General features: G+C 34.1%; 2 protein-coding genes across 3 annotated transcripts; both read left to right on the plus strand.

The window, feature by feature from the left end:
- Nucleotides 1-91: 91 nt before the first annotated feature.
- Nucleotides 92-5,061, plus strand: LOC120348329 (polycystin-2-like protein 1). Its single transcript, XM_039418447.2, has one exon. It carries the CDS (start codon nucleotides 195-197, stop codon nucleotides 2,706-2,708), a length of 2,514 nt encoding a protein of 837 aa, XP_039274381.2. The 5' UTR covers nucleotides 92-194; the 3' UTR covers nucleotides 2,709-5,061.
- LOC120348328 (coatomer subunit alpha-like) lies at nucleotides 4,974-24,567 on the plus strand. Of its 2 annotated transcripts, none has more exons than XM_078120363.1 (23): nucleotides 4,974-5,147; nucleotides 5,474-5,587; nucleotides 6,093-6,166; nucleotides 7,709-7,825; nucleotides 8,971-9,121; nucleotides 9,723-9,835; nucleotides 12,626-12,742; nucleotides 12,829-12,983; nucleotides 13,466-13,663; nucleotides 14,111-14,253; nucleotides 14,979-15,201; nucleotides 16,457-16,681; nucleotides 17,179-17,320; nucleotides 18,684-18,851; nucleotides 19,238-19,427; nucleotides 20,028-20,303; nucleotides 20,608-20,723; nucleotides 21,340-21,520; nucleotides 21,850-21,935; nucleotides 22,331-22,654; nucleotides 23,063-23,272; nucleotides 23,670-23,845; nucleotides 24,156-24,567. In XM_078120363.1, the coding sequence occupies exons 1-23, from the start codon at nucleotides 5,108-5,110 to the stop codon at nucleotides 24,295-24,297; spliced, it is 3,681 nt and encodes a 1,226-aa protein (XP_077976489.1). In that variant the 5' UTR covers nucleotides 4,974-5,107; the 3' UTR covers nucleotides 24,298-24,567. The 2 variants fall into 2 exon arrangements, with proteins under 2 accessions (XP_077976489.1, XP_039274380.2); XM_039418446.2 differs by lacking the exon at nucleotides 9,723-9,835 and adding an exon at nucleotides 10,474-10,589.
- Nucleotides 24,568-24,677: the final 110 nt, after the last annotated feature.

Here is a 24,677-nt window from a genome sequence, read left to right on the forward strand (position 1 = left end):
AAAAAAATTAAACATAAATTACCACCGGATAGCGCTCTCAAATTAAACCCAAAACAGCAGGAAACCGACGTGTTCTTCATTTACGTCATAAACAATATTGCCCCATTTCTTATGCTGCGTTGGTCGGGTCAGCAGCGTTTCAGGAACAAGTTTTCGCAGGGAAATTTGGTACTAAACAATTACTATTCTGAGGTATGGAAGACGATACTAACGGTAGGGGAGAATATAATAATGGAGGGCAACCCAGTGAAATGTCCATGGAGGCGTACGTGTCGACGGTAGGTGCTGGAAGAAACATGTCTTACGACAACATGGGTGCACAGAGCGAGTTTGGGGATGATTCAGGAGATCGCAAGAGTTGGTGGGCCGGTTTGAAGAAAGGTGTCCGTGGCCTATGGGGTACTCGTCACACAGAGGATACCACAAATGATCGTGAATTATACATTCGTACAACCCTTCGTGAATTGATTATTTACGTTTTCTTCTTGGTAACTCTTTGCATCTTAACTTTTGGAATGACTAGTTCGACTCATTTTTACTATACAAAAGTGATGCAAGAGCTATTCCTTGACACCCAATTCACAGAAACAACCAACAATTTCCGAGGTATCACAACAATGCAAGATTTTTGGCGATTTGCAGAAGGGCCATTGATGAATGGATTATATTGGGAAAAATGGTATAACAATCAAAACGTCTCAGAAGAAGATCTTGGTTATATTTATTATGAGAATAAGCTACTTGGAGTTCCTCGAATGAGACAACTGAAAATTCAAAATGGATCTTGTCAAGTTCACCCAGATTTTCAGAATGAAATAACTGCATGCTTCGATTCCTATCATGCAGATAAGGAAGATACGACCCCATTCGGAAAAGAAAATGGTACTGCCTGGACTTATCAAACAGAAGAAGAATTGGATGGATCCTCTCATTGGGGTTTACTTGATGTGACCTATTCTGGAGCAGGATATGTTCAAGATTTGTTTTCAACAAAAGCAGCGTCGTTGCCCCTCATTGAAGATCTGAAAACTAACTTATGGCTTGATCGTGGAACTCGTGTTGTATTCATTGATTTTTCGGTATACAACGCTAACATCAATCTTTTCTGTGTCGTTCGCTTGGTTGTTGAATTTCCTGCTACTGGAGGAGCATTGCCATCTTGGCAATTTCGTACTGTAAAATTGATTCGATATGTTTCTACTTACGATTATTTCCTCATGGCTTGTGAAATTTTGTATGTGCTATTCATTGTGTACTACATTGTGGAAGAGATTTTGGAAATCAAGCGTCACAAGTGCAAGTACTTTGGAAGTTTCTGGAATTGTTTGGACATTCTTGTAATTGTCCTTTCCATTATTGCTTTTGCATTCAACATCTATCGGACTGTGAAAGTTGATAGCCTGCTAAATGGCCTCCTGGATAATCCTCATATTTATGCTGATTTTGAATTTCTCGCTTTCTGGCAAATGCAATACAACAACATGGTGGCCGTTGTTGTATTTTTTGCTTGGATCAAGATTTTCAAGTACATCAGTTTTAATCGAACGATGACACAATTGCAATCGACACTTTCACGCTGCTCTAAAGATATTGCTGGATTTGCGATAATGTTTTTTATCATATTTTTTGCTTATGCTCAGCTCGGCTATTTGGTTTTCGGAACTCAAGTCAAAGATTTCAGCACTTTTGAGGAAAGTATTTATACTCAATTTAGAATTGTTCTGGGAGATTTTGATTTCCACGAGCTGGAATCTGCGAATCGTCTTCTTGGGCCAATCTTTTTCCTCACCTATGTCTTCTTTGTATTCTTCGTTCTGCTCAATATGTTCTTGGCCATCATTAATGATACTTATTCTGAGGTCAAAGCTGAAATATCTGTCCAAAAAAGCGAGTTTGAGATCTCTGATTACATCAAGCGTGGATACAACAAAGTTCTGGAAAAGCTTTCATTGAAAAAAGACCGAATTCGTGACATTCAAGACGCCATACAATCTGCTGATTTGAATCATGACAGACAACTGGACTGGGAAGAATGGCGATTAGATTTAAAAATGCGTGGAATACCTGACGCCGAAATTGAAGCTGTTTTTGCAAAATACGATCAAGATGGTGACATGATACTGAATGAGGATGAACAGAAACGAATGCATGCTGATTTAGAGAAAGAAAAAGCGGATTTGAGTAATGAATTAGATGAAATTGAACGTGAGAAAACCGCAGCTGGAGGTACTGGAAGTTCATCTTCGCATCGACCACCTTCTGCAAGATCCAAAGTTTCACACGTCAGCGCTGCGGAGTCGGGGGCAGACAGTGATGACGACGATGATGATGATGACAACCGCCGTATTGATTCTAAAAATCTCGTTTCTCAAGATGATTTCCAGATATTGACTCGTCGTGTAGACAGAATGGAACACAGCATCGGATCAATTGTCTCTAAAATCGACGCCGTAATTGTGAAATTGGAAGCAATGGAACGAGCGAAACTGAAACGCAGAGAAACGATGGGAAAACTTCTTGATAGCATAAACGAAGACAAACCAATGGAACGATATGTGAAAGAAGAATTTGACCAACTCGTATTGGAAACATCACCAAATGAAGAACGTCACATGGGACGACCCCAATCTGGTAGATCTACAGCATCAGCGGGTCGTGGGTTAGGCCTTGGCCTTAACCTGGGTGTCAACGACCAAAGTCACGCATGAAGATTCTCGAGGAAAAAATTTCTTTTGTATATATTTTTTTGTATTTTTCAGTATTGTAACTTTCAGTATTTTGAAAATTTTGTTGTAATCATCAGTATCCCTCCCTACACGCGAATGATCTTACAAATTTTGTAATGCTTGCATGGCTAACATAAGTTAATACCTGTTGTTAGAAAAATCATTGGATGTTTTCAAATGCTGATAAACTTAGTTTCCTTTCATTCCTTTCATTAAACCATTCCTGAGTGCAGTTTTTAAGAATTAGTCTCAGTGCAAGACTATTATGATATATTTTTTTTGTTTTGAGTTTTCTTATAGTTCCAATAGCTAGCTGCTTTTGACAAGTTTCACAAAGAAGAATTTGTTTTCAAATTTTCTGTATATATCTATGTTTATTTGTTATATGTTTATTAAAATGTAGATCACGTAGACAAAATTATCAAAGTATTTTAAACTTTGTATGAATAAAATTGGAATTTTTTTAAAGTTGCTCATCATGCAAAGTCTATCACTTGTGATGGAGGATACAAGTTATATTCATAGGTATAAAGAGGATTGTTATAAATTTTACTGTGATAATTTTGTTTATGTGATCTTAAGTTTTTATCTGTGTTTTCTATTGTTCTAGTATGTGAAAAAATCTGGTTATTGGTAGAATGCTTCAACCAGTCAAGCACTGAAACTTAAATTTCATTTGCGGCTATGATTAATATATCAAGTTTAGTTTAAAATCCGTTGTTCAGGTTATCTTAATATCCATTCTATTTGTATTGAAAACCTTTTGCATGTGGTGCAGATATGTTGTCATACAGTATTTTTTTTTCTGGCTTCCTATATTTCTTTTCAATTTACAAAGGGTAATATTTAGTTTTCATGAATCCTGAATGGCTAAAAGTATTTGAAATGCGGTTTTAATTAGTTAATTTGCTGACAGCTTCGATATTTCCTAATCCCAATAATATTTTTAAATATTAATTACTAGTGCGGCAAAATCATGATAAATGTTTTGTATAAAATTCAATATATATTGTGATTTCATTCATAATCGATTGACACTTTTCAGTTTTTTAATTCCTTGCCCCAAATTCCAACAATTTCTTTTTCACTGTTTTACATTCGATATCTACCGAATAATTGTGATACAAATTTAATAATTAGAGTTACGGTACATTTTATATTCTTATTGTTTGAAGGTGCTTTTTTTCTATAGGAGATCATATTTACTTGGTTTAATGGTTCTATTATTTGCCATTACTGACACCTTATTCAATCTTGCACTTGTGCTCCTATTAACCAAACTCTGTATATTCTCTAAGGCCCACTGTGAGTTTCCCTATTGTATTATACAAAAATGGTGTAATTTTAGTAAACATTTTGTTTTTTCTTAAACATATCGGGTTCTAAACATATCGGCTTTGGATCAAAGATGAATGCATCTTATTTAAAACATAACCCATGCTTAGTCAAACTCGTTTTTTTTCATTCTGCATGACCGATATATAACAAAATGTAATTTGAAATGAATGTCTATGTAATTGCGATGTACAATCGATCTGTTTGTAATTGGACTTGTATATTGTACTACTTGTTACTGGCTGCCATTTTGGTTATTTTTATTTTACCTATGTTTTCAATTTAGCAATAAACTGAAATTTCATTCATTACAATTTTAATATAAGAAATAATTGATCCCTATTTTTCGTTTTAGAATTATCTCCAAAACAAACATGGTTGCTTCATATTGAATTGTGAAAAGAATTTGACAATAAAATATTTGGTACTGGTCTTTCAGCCTAATCTTATTCACACTGGCATGCGTACTATTATCTTTTGTTTTGTCTATTTTTGCCTTATTTCTATTTGAAACGAAGATTTTCTGGTCTGAAAATTTCCATATTATGGCTATATATATATACATATACTTCTCTAGCACCCCAGTTATAATTTTCTTTTCATGGATTTTGAGCTAAAGCTAGTATGTACTGTGTCTGATTGATAGCTAATAATCCATTATCAATTTATATAATATATAAACAAAAGAATTTTATAACTGGGTTTATTATATCTCGTTTTTGACATTGCAAATTATTAGAAACTACTCGTTGAAATATTTGGTCAAGGATTGCGAACATTAAAATTTATTAATTTTGTTTCTCTCAGTTACAATTATATTTTCTCCATTCATGGCAATAGGATAATTAAAACTTTAAGTAGTTTCAATTATCACTTTATCATGTTTGGTACAATAATAAAAGTTTACCCATTACCACAATGGATATTGTCATAATAAGATTTACGGTCTTATTTGCATTCATTCTTGTAATATATGTGTTTATTTTTCTATGTTGTAGAATTTATTTATTGTCAGTATAAAACGAAAAGATTATTGAGATCAGAGAATGTTAACGAAGTTTGAGACAAAGTCCGCAAGGGTAAAAGGTGAGTAATAATTTTTTTTAAGCGATTGGCTCTTGAAATTATTTAATAGTAGCATTTGATTGTATTAGTTAAAACTAATGGACCATGTTTATCTTAGTTTGGGTTCAAAGGTGAAGCAATATCCTAACCCATTTTGTCCCAACGTAACTTAAAACAGAATGAAAGAAAACATATCATAAAATTTCTGGCGGGGACTGTTATCTCTTTTTTTGTTCAAAGACTTAAAAAATATTTGTTTTATTATTCTTTAAAAATTGGATATGAAATTGAAATCTTACACTTAAAAGCATGGCTGCATATTTAAAATGTTTTTTTTTTCCTTTCAGGGCTTTCCTTTCACCCGAAACGTCCATGGGTTCTTGCTTCTCTGCACAGTGGTGTAATTCAACTATGGGACTATCGTATGTGCACGTTGATCGATAAATTTGAAGAGCATGATGGTAAGCATTGAATTTTTTTATGCTATTAGGTTAATAATATCTCATTCAGATGGTTGAAAATATTTTTTTGGATATAATTTAATTATTGGTAATGATAAATGTCAAAATATTATTCTTGACCAATTTTGTTTTGTTACAATTGAATCAAGCTGAAGATGCTAGTTTTAAACATTTTTCGTACAACCTATCTATATACCTTTTGCTCTGAATAAGGCTTTGCACAAGCAGCCACTGTTTGGTAAGGAGTTACTATAGTTTGGAATGACCGAAATCTTTTCAGGACGACATTGCCTACCAAACTTATTCCCCCCTCGGGTGAGGGAGTGGGAGCATGTTTACGATGCCAACTCAGTTAAGTCTAAGGCTTTAATCATTAGGCCATCACACTCTTACATAGTAAAAATTCTGTCTCATATTACAAGCAAAAGGCTCGAATGTGCTCAAGGAAAAGATTTCTTTCTTTCATAAAATAGGCTATACTATTATGATTTTGTTTGCTTTACAGGCCCTGTTCGTGGTGTATGTTTTCATAACCAACAGCCTTTGTTTGTATCTGGCGGAGATGACTATAAAATCAAGGTCATTTTGTTATTTTTTTAATAGTACATTCACAGCTAAAGATTATCTGAAAATAGAACTTTAGTTGGAAAACCAATTTTTATCAGTGGCCCAAGGATCCATTGATGATGATCAATCTACAAAATTTAAGTGTTGTAGTCAAGTACCATATCGGACCTTATGAGGGGCTAAAACTTTTCAACGTTCCATGTTGTATAAAAACATGTTTTTAACATTCAATAGTTTCAGATCTCGAGTAGGCCTATTTCAAAGTGTCTGTTTTTTTTATTTTTGAAGTATAAAAAATACATAAGGTATGTTATACAATTTTTTTTTCATGTCCAATTCATATAACATGAAATTCTTTCACACAACTCTTCTCCCACTCTTTTTTGTACCTATCACTCTGACCAAGGCTTCGTATAAGCAGCCACTGATATCTAATTGCTAAGGAATCAAATGTTCGTCAAGTGCATAAATGCTTTCTTCAGCTACCGAGATCAAAACATCCTTTATCTTCATACATTTTTCATGTTGTCATCATCTATTCATTGTTATTTAATATTGAAATTGGCATTGACGTCACAGGTGCAGACGTGTCCTTTTTTCAATTACGTTCTGAAACTGTTAAATTATTAATATTTTATATTGTTATTATTCACAAAATGGACAGAAATTTTTGTTCACTACTTAGACTGACCATTATACCAATTGAATATCCGCGTTCTTTGTATTGAAACATGGGAAGCTTGTAATTTCCATGTCACAATACATTATTTATAAACGATAAAAAGTTGTTATAGGAACTGATGAACTTTGTACTACTCTAGTTCGTATTCATACGTAACCATCTTAATTATTCAAATGAAAAGATATCTCAAAATTATTATTTATTTTTGATTAAGTTCCAACATTCCACCATGTTGCAATACATTATTTATAAAATGTAAAAAGTTGTTATAGATGCTGATAAACTTCTGACTACCATATTTCTCATCCATACGCAATTATTTTAATTATTCATAAAAAACACATTACAAAATAAATATTAATTAATCTTCGATTGAGATCCACCCACCCCTTTGTAATAATTATTGTTATTGCCTTTCTCCCTAACCATTAGTCCAGTGGTTTCCAAACTTATGGCATTATGAAGCCCGTGAACAATCTGACTATTATTTGCGGAGCCCCACAACCAATTTATAAAAATTAAAATTATCTATTGAAACTTATAGATTGTGTCATATTTAAATTACTGCCTTGTTACCACATCTCGACGCTACCATTGTCAATTTTTATTATTGTCGTTATTGCTTCTTTGGACAGTTACAGAATTAGACAAGTCAGTATTTCAATAAGTTAACGAATAGCTCGCGGGGAGAGCCATCTCAAAGACCTCTGGGGCTCCGCACAGAGCACTTTGAGAACCTATGCATGGCCATCTTGCCCTCTTATAAGTAAATGTTATGAATGGAAAGCATATGGATAACTTGTTTTTTGCTAAACCTAAACCTCTGCTTTTTAATTTTTTTGCTATTACTATTTATTTCTACCTCTATCCAGGTTTGGAATTACAAGCTCAAAAGATGCCTGTTCACTCTGCTTGGTCATCTTGATTACATTCGTACGACAATGTTTCATCATGATTATCCATGGATTCTGAGTGCTTCAGATGATCAGGTATTCTATTAGTTGATAATGAATGAACTATTTAGTTTTGCTATTTTTGAAGTAAAATTTAAAATTAGTGACATTAGAATGCAGGAATGTCTATGTATCAAATTCATTTTATTTCAAATTGGTTTTATTTGATATAGAGAATTTTCAATTTTAGTGATAAGACAAGGCAGCGGTTCTCAATGCCCTTTGGGGCCCCTGTGCCCCGTCTGCCTTTAATTACAAGTCTCCATCAGTTATTTTACGGGCAACGCCACATTTAAAAATAAAAAATCTAATAAACAAAAGAAAAAGAATAAATGCATTATAGTCGAAGAATTGAACAAATGACATTCAATTAACTTTCATTGAATGCCCCTAGAATATCGCTCCTCAGACCCCAGGTCGCCCTACTCTCAAAGCAGGGCTAATTCTCGTATTTTTTAAATTTCTTTTGAAGAAGTTCTAAACTACTTCCATTTGATAGACATTCTATGAATAGACTCAATTTCATTAAGCTTCATTTATTATGCATTGCATTTTATTTATTACGTTGCCTATAAAATTTATTGTTTATCGAACTTGGCATCATCAAGTGTGTTAATGGCAGTGTTTTATATTGTAAACAAATGTGAAATGCAAATTATTTGGGTTTTTTCTTTGAAATCTATTTTTGGCTAAATATTTTTGTTGTATTTATGTTTAAATTTGAGGAGGTCAACCTGTGGGTTTCAAGACGAAAGTCGAAATTCGAAAGAAAAATTATTTGAAAAGATTACAAAAAATTATTTGCTTTATAGGCTCGTTTTTTCATCTAAATTTGAATCCATATTCCCCAAAAATTTCAGTAAAAAGTTAGAGAAGTCCCAAAAACTTTTTTTGTCAAATTTTGCCCTTTTGGGTTAAAGACTTCTAGTTAGTTTCCTATTTCCTATTTAATAACAATTTTTCATCAGTTATTTTATGGGCAACACCACATTTAAAAATGAAAATGCCAATGAATATTAATATTAATCAATTTAATATTAATCTAACATAGCTACCTTGAAAACTGACCCATATTAGTTTAATTATTACTTTCTTAAAATCGAAAATCTGTTCTCTTTGTCTGTAAAGATTTAACTTCTACATTTTTTACTTCTATTTTCTTCATATATTTTTCATTACAGACAATTCGTCTATGGAACTGGCAATCTCGTACATGCGTCGCTGTATTGACTGGACACAATCATTATGTCATGTCCGCTAATTTTCATCCGAAAGAAGATCTTGTGGTATCTGCGTCTTTGGATCAAACCATTCGTGTGTGGGATATTGCCGGTATGTATTGTATTATACTCATGTGAAAGTATCCATAGATAGTTATAACTTAAAGCGGGGCATAGTGTAGGCCTAATTAACAAAACTTTACACAAATCTGGCCATATTTATCATTATTTTCCATTCAGGCTAAAGATTGAAAAATCTTTACCTTATACATGTCTTTCCTAGTTTCCCTAAAATTCAACCCATCGATCTATATGCCATTCAAATATGCCCTCTATGGAGGTGGCCGTTTCAATAGCGCTTGGCAGACCGTATATTCATCTCTATTCCTAAATTTAATATGTGTAATGATGTAATAATAAAACGTCAATTTTGATAATAATCTGAAATGTAAATGATGTGTTTATATGCCTCAGGCAATAGAAGGTTTTACACAGCCTAATGTGCTTGTGTTACCGAATTAATCAAAACTGTCTATATGGCAGACATACAATAATATGGTAAACTTTAAGTAATTCTATTTTGCAATTTAGTAATACGAACAGATTCCAACACCAGAAAAATTTGACTTCTAAACCTGATTATATAATATGCAGTATTTACTTCCTTCCTATTTTTTATGCTTATTCTTAACCCTTTATCTCACTATGTAAAGATTTAAAAGAATCGAAGCCAGCAGAACCTAAGACATTGTCCTTGCAAACTGGGAAAGATATTGCAAAGGGGTTAATCGAAGGCCCGAAAGCAGTTATCAAATATGTCTTTGAGGTTAAAAAGATACTGAATTGTCAGAAATTTTAATTTGGTGTTCAATTTTGGTCTGGGATTGTAATTTGATCGTTTTTATTCAGTTGCGGAATAATTATTGCAAATATGGCTTGATCGATTCATCCTTTTTTTCTTTATAGTATCAGCTTGGATTTGGGTTATGAAGCATCCCATTTACATTCCATTTTCATTATAAAAATTCGTCAGCAATTTTGAAGATACAGAAGCGTTTTGCTTTTTATCATTTTATTATGCACTATTGTTTATACATGTGCTTGATGGCTCGGCGGCTGACGCATCGTGCTAAGCGTTAAGAATACTCTTACCAACGCACCTCTAATTAGCCTGCACAGAATTGTTAGTTCCTGTGGAGGATTGTTGGACCGACTCCTCTGTGGCATGTAGAGTTGGTCATTTAATCGCTTGTTGATTATGACTTTCTCCACCATCGAGTCCATGCATTTAGCAAACAAAATGATATATTGGGGGGAAATGGTCTCAGCAGTTTCCCAAATTCTCTCCCAAATTGAGACTTCAAAAGCTACCAACTGCTCTTGATTCGAACAAGAGCTGCTTTTAGAATTTCAATTGTTTTTCGATCTGATTTTTTTAATTTGATACTCAGTATTTTGGTTTAGGTTTGAGAAAAAAAAACCTGTCGCCAGGTTCTGAGGAGACCAGGAATTCTGGGACAGGTCCAACTTCGATCGAACTTTTTGGCACAACTGATGTTGTGGTCAAGCATGTTTTGGAGGTGATTTTTCTTGTTTTTAGAGTGATCATTTTGGTTTTGGTTGAAGTGCATGTTTGCTAATTCGGTTGCGTTATTTGCAAGTTCTTTTGTTTGATTTTTAATATGATTGATATTTCCTAGATTAGTTTTCTGATGCTTTTCAATAACCTTTATTTTAACTTTTATCAGATCTTGAAAATGACATAGAAACCTTGAAAGGAATAACAATACTTTAAATTAGTCATGTAACAATTTTTTTGGGCAAAGTAAACTTTATATCTCGTAAAATCATCATTTTCCTTGATCGTGAGATCAATATCAGCAAAAAAGAATAACATCGGGATGTCTCTAATAGCGACAAAATCTTTGAATCACATTGTAAGAATGCAATCTTTATGTAAGATTTCATAGCTTGATAAATTCTGGTTGAGAGGGGGGCAAAAAAATTTAAAAGATACATCAGTTTATTATTAATGCTATGTGTTTTCAATCAGGAAGTAGAGTTCATCTTCTTGAAATCATAAAAAATATTTAGTGGAGTAAGGAATGTGATGTCACATCACAAATATCATATTACCATTCACCACCTGTGTTAAATTTTCACCACACGACATCTATTGTCTCTGAAATGATACACACACGATGATACGCTTGTACATATATCAGGTTATTGTCTACATTACACATGTTTTCACACCTTGCTTCGAGTTTTTGAATGATATCATGCTCTGTACATCTGAATATGTATTTTTATATCAACAATCAGGCAAGGCTTTGCGATTGTAATCTAACCTTATTCAATTATCACAATCTGTAAGATTCTTCTTATTTACTCATATCGGACATTGAAAGACATGGGGTATTAATATTTATCTGTTGTTAAATTTTTCATTCAATTTTGGTGTTTTTATTGTTTTAATAATTGTTATTTTACGTAACTGAATTTTGGATGTTCGTTTTACAATGCTCTTTTATTCCTCTTGGTATAAATATAGGTACACTTGCTAGTTTCAACATGTAATAATTTGGCTATTCCAAAACATAAAGATACCAACTTTCAGACATGAATATAGCACTAAGACAGAACTTGTTTTCTGACTTCTTTGTATATAAGTTGATACAGATGGTAATTGACACATTGAAACAGTAACATATAAACCACATTTAACATTACATATTTAAAAAAAAAAATTTCACTCAATTAATCATAAACTATAACTATTACTTCATCTTATGATCGCTGGATATTCACAACAAATGGAGCATTCTTTCACATTTGAAATTGATTTCAGATGATATGATAAATTTTTGATTTTAGGAATGGGAACAGGGCTTGGTAAAAATTAAAAAATATATATGCTATAATTTGGGATTGGTTAATCAATTTATTAACTCTTTGTGTGTAATCTGGTTAGCATGTTAAATTATTTTCAAATTTCTCCTTTCCTAAAAATGATAATATTTTTTATTCAATCAATATGCTCTAAATATCAAACAGATTGTGTTACAAAACTGTACAAAATATTTGTTTTAGTGATTGCTGTATAAACACTTCCTAGAAATGGTCGTTGATAAATAAAATGTTGTCTACTGGTTTTTGTCAATAATTATCAAAACACACATTTCGGGTTCAAATCTCATGCCCCCACCTCACCCAGGGCGTGATAAATTGGATTGACAATTCCGTTCCTTCCAAATGATTTCTAGGTATTCAGGGCCTTGTTCAGAGTAAAATAAGTATTCGATTAATAATATATAATGAGCTGTTGTCACTAGTTTGTTTATGTTCTGTTCAAGCTTAATTCATAACACGTAAAAATATAAAGAGATTACTCATTTTTGTGTAAGGCTATCAAAATTTTTTTGCCCGACTAAAAATCGTGTTGTGGTCAGAAACACAGACTTAAATCTACATTTTTTCAGTCTGTATATAATAAGTCAATCACGTCCACAACCTACTCCCTATCTTCATATTACTATTTTGATAATTGAACTTTAAATAATATCTGAATCAGCTCATGCTATAAAATATACTTTTTTGTGTCATCATCATTTAGGGTCATGATAGAGGTGTGAATTGGGCGTGTTTCCACCCAACAATGCCATTGGTCGTCTCTGCTGCTGATGACAGACTGGTTAAATTATGGAGAATGAATGAATCGAAAGCCTGGGAGGTGAGTTTCCATGAATATTCGTTCAATTTTTTTAAAGTGTTTTTTCGTTAAATCAAAATGTTCAAATTAATTATATTCTCTCGCAGGTTGACTCTTGTCGAGGTCATTACAACAATGTGTCATGCTGTTCGTTTCATCCTAAACTCGAACTCATCTTGAGTGCTTCGGAAGATAAGTCTATTCGAGTATGGGACATGAGCAAGAGAACTGGAGTGCAATCATTCAGACGTGACCATGACAGGTAAGTGATCACAGTGAAACTCTGTCTTTTGCATTCAAAATTTTATTTCTAAAATTGAAAACTAAGAAAGGGGAAATCAGGCAAGAAAATGGGTGTAACTGTTGGTTGGTTATGGGCATTACGACTTCTTCCATCATATCAAGTCTATACTCTATACATCTGGAACAAATACTATTCCCATATGCAATTGAGGTCGTGATTGGGCCGTCTTATCATGCTTACCTCTCCATTGTGATAAACAGGAAATTTCTATTCCGATCAAAATTGTAGCTGTTTTCTTATCACTGGCTCGTGCATTTTAAATTTCATATGTTAATTGGAAAACTGAAAAGATTCTGATTCCGAAAATATAGTAACCTCATTTTCTGCTTATACAGAGCCTTTCTCAGAGTAAATATATAGAAATGCCCTGTAAAAATTTTACTATGATAAACTGTACAATTTCCATCTTTATAACATGATCGAATCTTTCTTTCTTTCAGATTTTGGATTCTGACTTGTCATCCCACACTCAATCTGTTTGCAGCTGGCCACGATGGAGGCATGGTCATTTTCAAACTGGATCGTGAGAGACCAGCGTTCGCCACAAACCAAAACATTCTATATTACGTGAAGGACAAATACCTTCGCGGATTGGATTTCACGACTAGCAAGGACACAGCGGTCATGCAATTGAGAGGGTGGGTTTTAGACGAAAGAAAAAAAATACACACATAATTAAAATTTAGTGAAGTTGCCAAAACTTCAAACGAGGCTTAATGTGCCCGGTGGTGCGCCTAGTGGTTGAAGCGTTGGACTTAACTATGAGGGGGTCGAAGGTTAAAATCTCTAGTTCAAATCCCATCGCCCACCACCTCATCTAGGAGTGAAGTATATTGGGTTAGGCAATGCATATTCCAGTTTCTATGAACTCACAATGATTTATGTAAATTTCTCCGGTTTATATGACACGATTTAATTGATGTCTGAATTTCCTATTTGAAAATCTTATTTCAGAATATATATTCAGAGTAGCAAGTTTTTCAATTTTGCCCATTCTCACCTACAATGAAACTGCCAGATGATTAACAGAACCTCAGAAATTGTGAATCAAGATGTAGCAAGTGATCACTATTTTTTTCTTCTAGGGGAAGCAAGGTGAACCCGTATTCCCTGTCATACAACCCTGCCGAAAATGCAGTTCTTGTAACATCACGACCATCTAATGTTGAGAACTCTACTTATGATCTTTATCAGATCCCTAAGAATAGCGACTCTTCTAGCCCTGATGGTAAGTGGGTGATTATTGAAAAGATTTTGTGTAATATTCTATGCTCAAAGATTCTATGCTCAATTTTATTTGAAAATTAATAATATTTGAACATTTAGGAATAGTTTCATTCGAAAAATTATCATATTGAGCACTTAATATTTGGGAAAAAAGATGGGAAAATAAAACTAATCGAAGTATTGTTTACCTTTCGCAATTTCCACTTCAAACTCATTGAATATGTATTAACGTCTATGTGTCTTTGTTTAACATGACCCAATTTTGAATATTCAATATTCTGTATAAACAAAAATGTCATTCTGAAATGTATTCTGAATAGTAGATTATTCAATTTCAAAAATCTATCTTTGGCTTTATTAAATGCTTATGATTTACGCCACGAGAATCTTTATATATTTTTGTGAAAAGTGTCACATTTTTGGAAGTTTTAACACTTTTTTTCAATTAAATTCTCTTTTATTGAATAGATTTTAGTTTCAGTAGCTTCTGTCGTTTCAGTGGCTCTTGTAACATCATGGCTCAGTGATGAGTCTCCTCACACTTGAGTGAGTGTCGCGACCTTGCATTGAGCAAATTTTGTTGATCATATGACATTCCCTCTTCTGGAATCGATTTTGGTTTCGGTAGCCCTTGGCATTTCAGCGGCCACTTTCAATTTGGCTCATTGATGATCCCCCCTTGCATCTGAGTGAGTGCATGTGACCTTACTTATCATTTAATTTTAGCACCTGAAGGAAAACGTTCATCTGGTCTCACTGCTGTATGGGTGGCAAGAAATCGATTTGCTGTGTTAGATAGGACCCATACAATTGTCATCAAGAATTTGAAGAACGAAATAACCAAGAAAATCCAAGTTCCAGGAGTTGACGAGATTTTTTACGCTGGTACAGGATCTCTTTTGCTAAGAACAGCAGATGGGATCACTCTTTATGATGTACAACAGAAAAGGTTGGTATTTTTTTTATTTTAAACCCTGTGTATCTGGTGATTATTGTTTTAAACTATAAATGGGTAGCAGCTCAATTAATATAGAGCATACATTTCTTAGTAGGTTTTTTTTTCAAATTTTTGACATATATTTTTTATTTTCAAACTCCTGTATCTGGTGTATATTGTTTAAAACTATGAATAGATACCAGCATAATTAAAGAGCCCACGTTTTTTAGTATCATCTTTTTCAAATTTTTAATGTTTGCCCTTTTTTCTCGAAACCCCTCGATTTGCATATTTGTGTAGAATAAATTTTGTAATAATGTCTGCCCCGTAAATGCCTACGCAAGTTGTCTACCGAAATATCTCGTCAAATGAATTTTTTATGCCATTATTAATTTCATTGCCTAATTGTTTTTATGTTTCATGGCTGTAAGTGCACTATTTTTGTTAGTGTTCGATAGTTGAATGTAATTGAATTTTGTCCCTCATAAAAAATTTATCGTTTGGAAATAGATTACATTAAATTGTTTATCGTATCGAATACTCGCTGATAAAATTTTTTTTGTATATTTGAAGGGTTGATTGTTGTGCCACATTAAAACTTCATTATTCAGGCATGCAGTGCGTGATACATTACTTTCTTCATGAAAAATTTATCTTTTTTTTTTCTATGGAAATTAGCTGTCAATTGGAGTATTAAGGGTGAAATATAATTTACATGCTGTATTTTTTTTAATTCAGCTGTAAATAGGAATTACAATTTTTAACGAAGTTGTTGCGAAGTTTTTGAATATTTATTTGATCAAAAATATTGTTTTTTGTGAAGTTTATCATTTTTTTAGTCAAGTCAAAATTTTACTCAGAAATATTACTTAGATAAAATTCTAGAATTGCGTATTGGAAATCGCATATGGATATTGCTGCAATATTGTGTTATGTTGTATTTATACATTTTATCCCGGATGCCAAACTGGCCTAGCGGTTAAAGTGTTAGACTTAACTGTATTGGCATCACAGAATATATCCTACATCCCCGGTTCAAATCCCATACCCTCCATCTCACCCAGAGTATGATAAATTAGGTAGGCGATTAGGAACTGGGAAGCTTGCGTTCCTTCCAAATAATATCCTCACATATCATTAGATATCAGTGGCTGATTACATAGTGTCTTGGTCGGAGCAAAATTTGTGAATGAGCGGATCGTGTACTCATACTTGAAATTTTAGATTACCATACTGTTTAATTTGAATTTTTTTTTTCTTTTTTCAGGGCCCTAGCGTCAGTGAAGATTCAAAAAGTGAAGTTGGTGGTTTGGTCTGGTGACATGTCCCATGTAGCACTCCTCGCAAAACATAACATCGCTATTTGTAATCGCAAGCTCGAATCATCAGCAACTGTACATGAGAATGTGAGAGTCAAATCTGGAGCATGGGACGAAAGTGGGGTCTTCATCTACACGACTTCAAATCATATTAAATATGCTCTTCTTAATGGGTAGGGTTTGTTATAAATAATATGATGACATACACTAATAGAGATGTTCGAAACCGATCAATCTACCTAATATTCAGAATTCAGAAATAATATTATTAAAAATGGAATTTTGAATATATTCTGAATTGGGTGACGTTCAACAAATATGACAAAGAAATCGTGCATATTCAACGAGTTTGAATTCGCAAATTCAGGAAAATTCAAATGAAAAATGATTGAAGTTATCAAAAACGAAATGAAGTTATGCACATACCATGACAATTTAATCGCTCGAATCACATAATTCTTTGAATGAAACTAATTTGATAAATTCTCAAAATGAAGAATTTTAAATTTGGAATACCATTACTTTAAAAACCATTTGAATATGCGATTTGGTTTGTACATCTTTCTAACTTGTATTTAGTAGTTGAATAGTGTTTGAATAGTAACAGTTGACTGCATAGTTAATAAACATTAGAAAATAATTTTTGTAATCAAAACGAGAATGTTTTTAGTGATAATGGAATCATTCGTACTCTCGACTTACCGATTTACATCACTCGTGTTCGTGGAACAAGTGTGTTTTGCTTGGACAGAGAGACAAGACCAAGAGTACTTGGTATCGATCCCACAGAATATCGCTTCAAACAGGCATTGGTAAGTACACATATACATAAAACTTTAAACTAACGAAAACTAATGCAAGTTGTGCATAAAACTAGCTAGCGATACAATAAATATTGAACTTTGAATGGAAATATTTGTGATGCATAGAAAGGAGGGAATATAGAATTTCGAAATATATGCAAATATAAAAATATATTGAAAAAAGCATGGGAATCAGTTATCCGTTCTTATATGGTTTAGAACAGTGGTTCTTAAAGTATGGGTCGCGGAAGGTTTAAAAATGGGTCGCGACAAGGTCGTCAATCTAAGAGGAGAAGGACGAATTTTCAGCTTTCCCAATGTTTCAATTTAGCTTCTAAACTCTGGTATTTAAAAATAATGAAATATAAAATTTCATTCACGGGAAGAACTGTCTTGAGCTCATTGTTACATCACAATTCTGATATGCCAGTCACGTGTATTATTTTTATGGTATCAGTAACCATGCACGTCGCTTGTCGTTGTGTTTACCGCGTGGAATGTCGTCTTAGTGGATTAAAATAACCAAAAATGGGTGTCTTTTTGGTAATGTAAATTGTAATAGACGACGCAATGTAAAAGCTCGCTTCTCGACATTGGATTATTCAATATCTAGCGAAAATGTGACTTCATCTCGAGGCACCATTTACTGCGAACGAAGCAGTGTGTGCACATTTGATGAGTAAAAAGTTGTATATTGCGAGAGATACCGAAGGCCAGCTAGGATGTCGTGTTTGCGACGGACAGCGGACGCCTTTTCTGCTACAATTCGCGACAAGGCACTTATATATAGGATATTTGGCACTGACGGTTATCAAAACTAAGCTCGCAATTGCCTCGATACCCGTGACAACTTGCGTATTGCGTTAAGTAAAATAGAGCTGTGTATTGAAGATATAATGAAAAGGAAATTTCAGTTTCATCAATCTCACTGAGTCAATGGACTGTTCCTAATAAATAGTTGTCTGTATTTGAGTCAAACTGTACTAACATTAAAAACACATTTTGCGTCATTTAGGATTGGGTCGCGAGTATTCATAAAACTCAGATTTGGGTCGCGCTCGAAAAAGTTTAAGAACCACTGGTTTAGAACTACAATTAACTATCATCTTAGGTAGTGCTTTCGATTCTAATGTACGTGGTCAGTTTGGAGCAACGCCAAGCTTATGTGAAAATTGCTCAGGAATCGTAAGATTCGTAACAATCTTAATAGTAACATACAGAAATTGAGGCAACATTACATGCTTTACTGTTTGTTTGAACACTCAATTTTGTATCGTTAATAGTCAAACTTTTTTGCGCTCAAATTTTTGCTCCAATACTGACAAATCCTAAATTTTTAATAAATAATAATTTGATTTTGTGTTTTGTCCAGGTTAACAGAAAATATGACGAAGTGTTGAACATGGTTAGAAACGCAAAATTGGTCGGTCAATCGATCATCGCGTACTTGCAACAAAAAGGATATCCTGAAGTTGCATTACATTTCGTTAAAGATGAGAAAACCAGATTTACTTTGGCGCTGGAGTGTGGTGATATCGAGGTATGGGGTATGATCTTATATTACTTTTTATTTGAGGTGTATGAGAATTCTCAGTTATGGAAATACATCAACAGACTGTTCGAAAGTTATTTTCGATATTACTTGTAAAAGAAAAGTGGGGCGCTGCCCTACTTGATGAAACTTTAGAATTAAATATACCAGCATTTCAAGGTAAAATCTCATCCCCACTCCTTATCCAGGCTATGATAATGGACAATGCAGAACCACCTTAAAGATTCTGCTTTTTTCAAACTATGGTAGCCCCTTGAAGTTGAAGTACCTTGAAGTGACTGCTTGTACCGAGCCTTATTCAGTGCAAGTGCTTATCAGTGTATGGAATAAACAATTTTTACTATTTCATATAAATATTTTCTTTCGGGTTTCAGGTTGCTCTTGCTGCTGCAAAAGCTCTCGATGACAAGCAATGTTGGGAAGCTCTTGGTGAAGTCGCTCTTGCTCAAGGGAACCATCAGGTCGTGGAAATGGCTTATCAGAGAACCAAGAATTTTGACAAGCTTTCTTTTCTTTATCTGCTAACTGGAAACTTGGAGAAATTGAGAAAAATGATGAAAATTGGTAAGATTAATTAATAAGTTAAAGGTCTTGCTGTCATAGATCATAGATGGGGAACCAACCTGATTTGTAAATATGGCCATGCTGAGTGCAAGTACCCCGAACTCGAGTGATCCAAGTCTGGAGATGAGTTTGAAATCAAGACAGTCACTGATCTATGTCTCACTGACGATGAGTCCATGATAAGTCTGAGTAATTTCATTGAGTTGACTCGAGTTACTTCGAATCTTCGATAAATGGTGAGTCTAGTCGATGACTCAAGCCCCCCTAACCTCCCACCCAACACTGATATGTGGCACAAACGTTTTCGGGTAATTTTAAAGAAGGCCCCACGAAAGTTTGATTTGTGAATGATGTTTGTAGAAACTAAAATATTCCTTCTGAACACACAAATTGTACCTATATTTTACTTAAGTCTAAACAAGTCTGCTGATGGCATATTTGAAAACCTTCTAACTGAAAACAAATAATATAATTCTGTGATGAATCAGATTTTCATATCGTTTTCTGGTTGTCACCTCTCACCTAAATTAGAATATGGACAGCACGATCCCCTGTACAATCACAGAATAAATATAAAAATTTCTTTTACTTCAACTTCAGCTGAAATTCGCAAAGATACATCTGGGCATTACCAGGCTGCATTGTATCTTGGAGATGTGTCCGAGCGTGTGAAAATCCTACGCTCGTGTGGACAAATTCCGCTCGCATATCTGACCGCTGCCACTCATGGAATGGAGCAGGAAGCTGAACAACTCAAAGAACAATTTGAGGAAGATCAGAGAGTGCCTGAGATTCCAACCAATGCTGAGTTACTTCAACCACCTCCACCTATCTCTCAATTTGAGGAGAATTGGCCATTGCTAACTGTCAGCAAAGGTGTGTTTGGTATTGTACTTATTTTATTCAAAAAAGTGGAGAATTATAGTTGTTCACAGCTAAATTTCATGTTTCTATAAAGCAAATGTTGCTCCATGTGCTCCAAATTACATGCTCAAATTTCCGAAACACGTTATCTCTAAAATCACATTTAATTTGGGTTGGTAATAACGGATGGGACAGGTTCCTTTCCAAAAAATAGTAGCTCACTATATATCAGTGACCAGAGCTAGTCTGGAGTGATTTGTCTCCTTCACTTACCTTTTGCCTTACTATTGTTTTCTTTTGTCCATTTCTCCATCAGGATTCTTTGAGGGATCAATGGCTGGTCACGGTAAGACAGGAGCATTGGCTGCTGATATGGATGCTGATATTGATACTGGTGGATGGGGTGATGATGCTGATATTATTCTGGATGAGGTAATCAATTGTGAATTTTTCATCAGTTTGTTAGTTCCTTCATTTTTCTTTCAGGAACTTTGCTAATCTAAGCTAATATTGACCAGAAATCTGGTATATGGTCCTATTAATTAACAGACAAGTGTTTGTAACTAGTGCAGAAATTCATCTACTGATATTGTAAATTTTCCCATCAACACTGGGATCTGATTTATTTGCATGCTTTGTCTGGTTTTCTGTTCTGAAATGGCTTTCTGACATAGGCTGGGAATCGCTAGTGTTCAATCTTATCTAAACTAGTGAGAAAACAAACCCATTGTTTGTCGAGGTTTTCGAAGTTCTGAAAAAAATTGTTCTTACTTCGTATTTACCGACCAACAGACTAATCAATTTCAAATTTTCAGTAGTTACTTGGGAGAATAATGCTTCTAAAATATTTAAAAAAATTTGGAAGTCTTATGGGCTAATATTTCACTCCAAGTTTTACTTTGTTTAGAATTCATTTCGGTCAAATTCCTATAACTAGAATAGAATATTAGGCTTTGCCACAGATTTGGTGTCCACATACTAGAGCATTCCTCTTCTATTTTAACCAATTCGAATCTTAAATCGACTTTATTAATAATATTATTTTCAGGATGGTGCAATTGTAGAAGATTATGGTGATGCTTTAGATGGAGATGAAGATGGTGGTGGAGAGGGTGGAGGAGGAGGTTGGGATGTTGATGATGATGACCTGGAGCTTCCTGCTGATCTAGAGTTGCCAGATATTCCTGCTTCTGAAGGAGGAGAAGGATATTTTGTTCCTCCAACTAAAGGTAAGGAAGGTAGAGTTGAATTGGAAGACTCGCAAAGTAATTTGAATGTTTGTGTTCACAGTAAATATGTGCCGATGTTAGAAAGAGTTGTATTGAATACAGTTTCTCACAAAGAATGTGATATTGAGGAACAGCGTTTTTGGCATCATTGCTTTAAATTGTTTTTCTCTGAAATGAGTATGCCAGTTATAAGATATAAACTATCACAGTGAATTGTGATTCCTGAATGCACTTCAGATATATTCATTGATTCCCAAACTTTTGAAACTTACGACTCATTTACCTTTGTAATTTGACATTCTGATAGATTTCAATTCATTTTTGTTCAGGAACTTCTCAAGCCCAAGTTTGGTGTAATAATTCTCAACTTCCCGTTGACCATATCTTGGCTGGTTCTTTCGATACTGCTTTCAGGGTATGTCTCGTTTATGATATATTCGTCATTTTGCTAAAGTTTTGATTGGGTTTCTCTGCTCACAATTCAAGTGTTTTGACCACTTAGGTTAAAACAATCTTAGTTTTAGCTAAGTCTCAAACAAGTAACTCAGGTTGCCTAAAATCATCAACTTTGTCAGGGTGAGACTTTCTTTGTGAGGAGGACTTGCGATTAACATGCACCTCTGTGCTATGTCTCTTTGGTTTTGTTGAAGAATTCTCAGCATCATGATTAATTTGAAATGAAATTGACACAGTAATGTAATCCTAATTCTGATCGATTATGAGTATTACTATCCAGAATTATTACTGCATATTCGTTTTACTGAATTTCTAGTAGATCTTGAATTTAAACCTATGTTTTGTTTAATTCAGCTTTTGCATGACCAAGTTGGAGTTGTAAATTTTGAACCATACAAGACACTCTTTATGCGAACCTATGCTCGTTCTCGTTCCACATACATCGGCATTCCTTCCATCCCATCTGTGTTTAGTTATCCTCACAGAAATTGGCGAGAAGCAGGGGGAAAGGCTGGACTGCCTCTCAATGGAACGAAACTTGCGGATTTAGCCAGTTGGTTACAAGATGCCTATAAATTGACAACCGCGGGGAAATTTGAAGAAGCCATCAAGAAGTTCAGATATATTTTGCTTTCTGTTCCATTGTTAGTTGTTGACAACAAACAGGAGATAAGTGAGGTGAGCATTTGTTTGTGAAGATTTCCTTGAAGCTAAATTAAATGTATTTATTCTCTTAAAATGGTCATTATGTATTAATCAAATTTATACAAAATGCAACCCAGATTGTTTGGAACATATTCTAAAAAGAACATAATTGAAAAATTTGGGTACATTCCAAAAACGCACATGTTCATTACATTTTATTAATTTTCATAGAAGTAATTAAGAAATTTATAAATTCTGTTTTTGGGATTACTCTGTTTGGGCAAATTGATCATCATCTGAAAATTTCTATCTAAGACCAAGAATGTATAATTGAAGTTTAGCATGCAGAAAGGATTGTTTGTATTATGGATTTCGTTAAATTGAAAATACACATGTAAGCATGATTTATGTCAATTTCTGTCATGGTTTGTTCGTTTATAGGCTCAACAACTGATCACCATTTGTCGAGAATATATTGTTGGTTTAACCATGGAACAACGAAGAAAAGAGCTTCCAAAAGAAAGCTTAGATGAGCAGAAAAGAAATTGTGAAATGGCTGCGTATCTCACACATTGTCAATGGCAACCAGTACATCTAATGTTAGCTCTGAGAACAGCTCAGAATCTGTTCTTCAAATTAAAGAATTATAAGGTCAGTAGATAGACTCGCTTATTACTTATCGATCTTTAGATCGGTAAGTATGTTGATAGGTATTTGTCTGTCTCTCTGTTAGATGCACGCGATATCTCAAGAAGGCGTGATTGAATCTGCATGTGCATTCATCATATCTCGGACCAGAAGCCTATTGATTTTGGATGAATTATGTCGTATAATTAGCGAGTTATTAATTAATTAGTGATGGGACACGCGGTGTCACTATAGAGTCATGAATCGAAACCGCATTTTCGATCGATAAGTCTTCGGTCTCCGACCGATATTCTCGTTTTAATATTTGTTCATGCTCAATTTATATGAACAGACTATTTGGAAATATAAAGTTGGGGATTTTAAAGACTTGCAGCCTGCTAATTTAAATGCTTGTATTTAGACTGCTGCTGGATTTGCAAGAAGACTGCTCGAGCTGGGCCCCAAGCCTCAGATTGCTGCGCAGACTAGGAAAATCATTGCTGCTTGCGATAAAAATCCACGGGATACTCATGAGTTGAGATACGATGCTCATAATCCTTTCGATATTTGCGGTGCTTCATACCTTCCAATTTACAGGTTTGGTCATGTTATTTGTACCTTTTGATTTTTTAGATATCTTTATTATTATTTGTGATAAATGAGAAACTGTTTTGCATATTTCCTTTATCCATGTTATACAAGAAAGGTCTTTCTTCTGAAATAATAGCTTCGATCCTGTCAGTGGCCGCTAGTCAAGACCCTTGTCCATAGTGAAAGTCTAGATACGCCTTTTGAAAAATAATTAATTTTGTTATTCATTTTCAGTAGGGAAGTTGAAAATACCACTTCAATTATCAATTATGACAATTATTTTCAATTATTCCTAATGATCGACTTGATTTTGCAGGGGGAAACCAGTCGAAAAGTGTCCTCTCAGTGGAACTTGCTACCAATCACAATTCAAAGGAGAAGTTTGTCGTGTTACTTTATGTACAGAAATCGGAAAAGACTGTGTCGGACTGCGAGTTAGCGCTATACAGTTCCGCTGACCAACTCTTTACCACTAAATGCTTTATAGTGCCCATATTTAACAATAATCGATTCATGCTCAACGGGGTGTGAGCCAAAGAAGACAGTTGGGTCTTATATTGTTTGTTTTATTTGCTGTTCAAACATGCTGAAGTAACAATGCTTCCTTCCAATCTGAATGCAAGATAGAAAATTTCTGATGTGTTAACTATTAATGCTTCTTATAGTTCATTATGTGATAAAGTGCAAAATATACTGGTATATAAAATAATATAATCTTGTGTCATTGACAGTTGTGTGACTTATTTACTTTAACAAGGCATGCACCTTCGACTAAACCTTGGACTGGTTAAGACTGTACACTGAAGGCACTGAACGCAATTTTTTTATGGTAACCAGA

This window comes from Styela clava, chromosome 1, assembly GCF_964204865.1.
Source record: "Styela clava chromosome 1, kaStyClav1.hap1.2, whole genome shotgun sequence".
Taxonomy (NCBI): Eukaryota; Metazoa; Chordata; class Ascidiacea; order Stolidobranchia; family Styelidae; genus Styela; species Styela clava.